General features: G+C 40.8%; 1 protein-coding gene across 1 annotated transcript in view; it reads left to right on the plus strand.

Moving 5' to 3' along the window:
• Window positions 1-4,609, plus strand: part of gmds (GDP-mannose 4,6-dehydratase) — a 15,985-nt gene extending 11,376 nt beyond the window's left edge. The window contains exons 10-12 of the mRNA XM_063200385.1: window positions 93-189; window positions 3,003-3,071; window positions 4,009-4,609. Coding sequence (XP_063056455.1) covers window positions 93-189; window positions 3,003-3,071; window positions 4,009-4,071 — 229 coding nt within the window. The 3' untranslated portion in view covers window positions 4,072-4,609. The remainder of the gene's footprint in view (window positions 1-92; window positions 190-3,002; window positions 3,072-4,008) is intronic.
• The last annotated feature ends 1,197 nt before the right edge of the window (window positions 4,610-5,806 follow it).

The following is a 5,806-nucleotide window of genomic DNA, read 5'->3' on the forward strand; positions in this document are numbered from 1 at the left end:
GTGTGTTGCTGATGGTGACTTGTGTATGTGTAATGTGTTGTGTGTTGCTGATGGTGTCATACAGTATGTGTAATGTGTTGTGTGGTTTGCAGGTGGGAGGGCCAGGGTGAGCAGGAGATTGGCCGCTGTGAAGAGACGGGGGTGGTGCACGTCAACATCGACCCCAAATACTACAGACCCACTGAAGTGGTGAGTGTGTGTGCATGAATCAGGGGTGGGGAACCTGCTGTATGTCTCTATGTTTACGCCCCCTCTGGCCATCTTATCACGCCCCCGAGATCATTTCAATGTTATGCAGTTTCACATGAAATAAAGTTTCTTAAAGAAATATTAGGAATTACATTTGCAATACAATTAAGTAATATTTTCAGGGGGGCTAGTGGGATCTATTGTAAAGGTGGCCGCCTTCAATACAGGCTTAAAGGGACACTGTGCCGGAAATGGTCAAAAAAGGTACTGCAACTGTGCTGCTCATTGAAACTGGGTTGGCTATCGCCAAATTTGATATTTACATGAAAGTTTACTAAGTAATAAACAAATATTTTCTAGTATGGTCCAAGTAGTCATTTTTGCAGCTAAAAATGGCTATTTTTGGAAATTCAAAATGGCGGACCATGGAGAAGATCCCCCTTTTCATGTATGAAAAGTGCAATTTTTCCCGTCATAATGAATACTTAGAATTTGATCGTGGTGGTAAGTATTCATGAATGGGCAGCATCAATTCTGGAAATAAACAACTAAAAATCTCACACAGTGTCCCTTTAAGGTGTAGGGGGAAATCGTGGTTTGTGTTCAATAGAACGGCCCTTAGAGGAATTACCGTATTTTCGGGACCAAAAGACGCACTGGGTTAAAAGATGCACCGCCAAGGACCGTGACTTTTTTCACACACAAGACGCACTGCATCATAGGACGCACTTCATAACTAATTTCATAATTTCATAACTAATGCTGTTGTTGTTAAGAATGCACAAAAAATAACCTGCGTGGCCGAATACACGCAATATCAAACGTTGCCGAATATCACAACTAGGCTATAGCGTTTTCGAGCAGTTTCTTAAAGTAGCCTATGAAATGAAGCCATCACTGAATTTTACGCATGTTGTTTCAAAGAAAAAAAATATTTAAACACATGTAATGTAGGCTATTCAGCAACAGATTCATAGAACATTGAAAAAGAATCGCCTGGTACTTCAGGAGTCGCGACCCTGATCTCTCCTCGAGATCTGCTCCGCGTCTCTCTCTCCCTCCCCTCCGTCCCACACACACACGCGCAGGCACAGCGTCGGCCCTTTTCTAACAGGAGTAGCCTACTTTTCAGTGCAATCCTGGCTGGAAAAAATATTCTTGCTCATTCATCCATGATGAAGACGTTTAGGCAATCATGAAATAGTGGTAGTGTTGCACAGTAGCAAACATCTTTCTCTGACGTGACGATGCATTTTCGCGGAACTTCTCAACTCTGCTTTCATAAACCTACCCGACGGTTGTTTTCTGATCTTTTTTCAATGTTCGCTAGAACTAATGTTTGTAATTTAGCTATAGGGTCTGTGCGTAGACACAGTAGCTTTCTGATAAGAATCACTGTTGTGCCGATCGCAAAGGATGTTGAAGTGTGGAGTCTTGCAACTTGTTTCAGTCAAGGACACTGAAATACCAGTCAACGGCCCTTCCACGCTTCTCACATGCTTTACTGCAATAACGTCTTGCGAATGCATGGAACCATGCACACAACCATGTCAACGAGAGCGCGTACGCCATCATAACTCTGCATCGAGCAAATAATATGCAACAGCTTGCAATGCGCGCACGAGAGAGAGAGAGAGCGAGAGAGAGAGACGTCATTCTTAACAGGTGCCATTGTAACCTGGCTACTGTACACAGTCTACCCCGCGACACTCTTGAGGTATACCCACACGTATTTTTTCATCACGTGCAGACCCGATTCCCCCCAAGAGTCTCACGGCCATGATTTTTTTCACACATTGGACGCACTGGCTTATAAGACACTCTGGCAGTTTTTGACAATATTTTATGATTTTATATGCGTGTTCTGGTCCGAAAAATACGGTAATACAATTTGAAGTGGCCCTCGGATGGAAATGGTTCCCCACCCATGGCATAAATAAAGGAAGCGAAGGATAGCATTCTCCATATTTTTCTTTGTTTATTCTCTAAGAGAAATCTGAAAAAGTGTTGTCCCTCGCTTTCTTCAATAGTCTATGGTTTATGTGGGATTCAGAACCCAGTTAGTTTAAAATTGTGTTAATTATTAGGGGATAGTGTGTATTCACTCTGAATGTGTATGTTGGGCTGGTCTGTTATGGATAAAACATAATCACACACAAACATGCATGGTAATTCCAATTATATTTTTAGTTACACAACACATTTATTCAGCATTTCTCTCAGTGACTACTTGAACATGTTCCTTTCAGAAATAAAGAAATAATAATAATTTTATGCTCATATGAGTACAGAGATTGTTTGACATGAAGATTGTAATTTGTGATCACAATTTGGTCCTTTTCACAGCCTTACGGCAGAGGTGTCAAAAGTAAAAGTAAAAGTAAAAAAAAAAAAACAGTTTCCTTGCATAACAAGTAACTTATCTGAGTAACCAGTAGACCCGTGCACTTGTCTTAGGATCAGCTGACTCTGCACTGGTTGGATCAAGTATCGTATGTGGTGGTGGGTCCTTGTTAGGTTTTGGGTGTTTTTCAGTAACAAAGTAAATGGTGTAAACAACTATGTAATGCCATTTGCTAGTGTTGTAATTACAACAGAAATGTATGTTTACTTTTAAAGTTCAAGAGAGTCCTTGTGCACAAGCCCTCAGTAATGCAGGTGCAGGAGTGAGGCAGGAGAAGGTGAATCAATGAACAAAATTCAAGAGACACCGCACACTGCTTACTTTTCTTTACTTTATTTCTCGAAGCGTACTTTTACTTTTACTTTTGACACCTCTGCTTACGTGTGTATGTGTGCGTGTTTCTCCCCAGGACTATCTGCAGGGAGACAGTTCCAAGGCTGAGAAGATACTGGGCTGGAAACCAAAAGTGTCCTTTGAGGTGAGATGATGAACTCACTGACATCCACTTACAATACGATTTGTTTGCTCCCACTTATTATTTTTCCGTGACATTTGAAAAAATAAAAATAAGTGAGGGCAGACAAATCCTGGTTGAAGCTCTTTTTATCTGGCCATTTGTTTGTCCTGCTTCCAAGTCAGACGTTTTGGATGTGCGAGCTTTTACCTACCACTTAAAGGGGTATGTCACTATGTTGGGGCTTAATACAGTTAAAATCGTTGGCCAGGGTTTGTAAAGGTGGTAAAGTGTCTTATTTTTCATGTTAAGCGTTGTCGCTAGGCTAGTGAAAGTCAATGGATCCGTGTACCATGCTACACGGATCCATTGACTTTCACTAGCTTAGCGACATATTCCCTCTTTTTAACTTGTCTTAAAGCAAGACAGCGCTTAACATGATAAATAAGACACTTTACCACCTTTATAAACCCCAGCCAACGATTTTAACTGTAGTAAGCCCCAAAATAGTGGCACGATGCACGATGCATATTTTTGAAAACGGAAAAGTTTTGGCCTCTCTTTTACACATATACACAGAGTTTTAGAATTCATTCATTCATTTCTTAATTCCGATTTTAAAAATATCCCAGTTATAGGGCTACAACTCAGTGTCACAATCGAGTTTTGATTTGTATCCCCATTTTCCACATTTTATCCACTATGGAGACCTTTTGTAGGCCAAAAAAATGGTAATTACATTGCCTCAGGCGCTGCAACAGCAAAATGCATCGGACCAACATACGGAATGCACTGGCATTAAATAAGACGCCAGAGATCAGGCTGGGGACATATTGGTTTACTGTAAAGGACTTTATAGTAGCTCCAAAAAGTCCCGTTGCTTAGAACTCTTTTGGCTGAATAAATTATTATTGCAACTATTCACATGTCATGACTGTGTGTGTGCATGTGTGCTCTGCAGGAACTTGTAAAGGAGATGGTGGAAGCTGACCTCGAACTGATGAAGAAAAACCCAAATGCCTGAATAATACACACACACACACACACACACACACACACACACACACACACACACACACACACACACACACACACACACACACACACACACACTCCCAACCTTATACACACTCCATCCATCTCTCCCTTTTCCCTCCTGTAAGGAAACTGGCACTCCGTGTGTCTTTTACACAGACTGACTTTGATTTGAGGCGTGTCTGACTTTTCCTCCTATTTTTTGCTTTGCCTTTGCACATGCACTCATTGAGGGGTTCAGTATGTCCCTCTGCCTCTCCTGTACATTTGTGTCTCCAATTCTGCCTTCCTCTGTGTTTTGTGTTTCTGTTTTTTTTTCTATGGCCAAAAGAAAAAAGGAATTGTCAATCAATTTTTATTATTTAACAAAGTCTATGTTTTATTTTATGGTTTTAGAAATGAAGGTGTCCTAAAATAATAATGAAGTGATGTATTTTAAAAGCTGCAGAGATTTATTTCTTCATGTTTTATCATGTAAAGGGGTGTAAAGGGGTTTTACATTAAATTTTAGAGGGATTTAAATCTTACTGCTTGTTCTGATTTGTTTGTTCATAACAACTACTGCAATCACTTCTAGAACTACTAGTAATACACACACACACACACACACACACACACACACACACACACACACACACACACACACACACACACACACACACACACACACACACACACAAACAAAGTGGACATACAGTGACGCATTAAAAAGGTCTAAAATCCCCTTTCATGGCCGACTGCATTTTGATGCTGGATGCTGCTGAACTGCAGATTCACAATGAATATAAAAGAGAGCCCAATCAGGACCATGAGCCGTGGCCCAGCATGCTACCCACCCTACCCTACGCCAGCTCTAAGTGCATGTCCTGGCCCATGCCACATGCTAGCTACAAGTGCATGCCCATGGGGATGTCGTGCCAAAAAAAGCGAGTCCCTGCCAGAACACGAGTGCCTTCATTGAAACCAATGGAGACCAATGACCAATTTTCAGATATTTTTTACCCATTTTTGCAGACAAATCCGACACAATTTAAGATGGAAAGCCTATCAATAAAGCATCTACATTCCTTCTGGAAGTATTACAAAGAGCTGGTTACAATTTCAGTATTATTTCCATAAAAGAATCGAAGACTTGTCATCACAAATGTTACGGTTTCATTCAAATAGCTCATATTAAGTGGAGGAGGAGTAATGTTTCATAAGCATATTTTTTGTTAATAAATTATGTAATTAATCCTGCAAAAATTAGTATAATTTTCTCTTAAAAAAATGTCATTGGTTTCAATGAGGGCACTCGTGTTCTGGCAGGGACTCGCTTTTCGGCACGACAGGGACCCAAGTTTGGCCCGGGTCATTTCCCGAACCTTACCCATCTCTCTCTCTCCCCCAACCATGTCATGTCTGTCCTCCACTGACTTGTCATATATAACAAAATAAAAGTATTTAAGATTATAAATGTAAAAGTGTAACTTAAAAAAGGGAAGAAAGAGCAACCACCGCACAATATGCCTTTCATTTCTGGGGAAATAAGTTCCTCAGAAATAAAAAGATGAGCGGTGTGCAATGATTCCACTTGCTTGCTTGCAGTAACAAATTGCCCCTCTGACTGTGTGCAATTCCTGCCTCACTCCGGCCCCCGTATACAGTACATGTCCTCAACCGCAGTAGCGCCACTACAATGGCATTTTGCCCTATTATTATACAGAGGTGACAAAAATATTATT

The sequence above is a fragment of the Engraulis encrasicolus genome, chromosome 6 (assembly GCF_034702125.1).
Source record: "Engraulis encrasicolus isolate BLACKSEA-1 chromosome 6, IST_EnEncr_1.0, whole genome shotgun sequence".
Taxonomy (NCBI): Eukaryota; Metazoa; Chordata; class Actinopteri; order Clupeiformes; family Engraulidae; genus Engraulis; species Engraulis encrasicolus.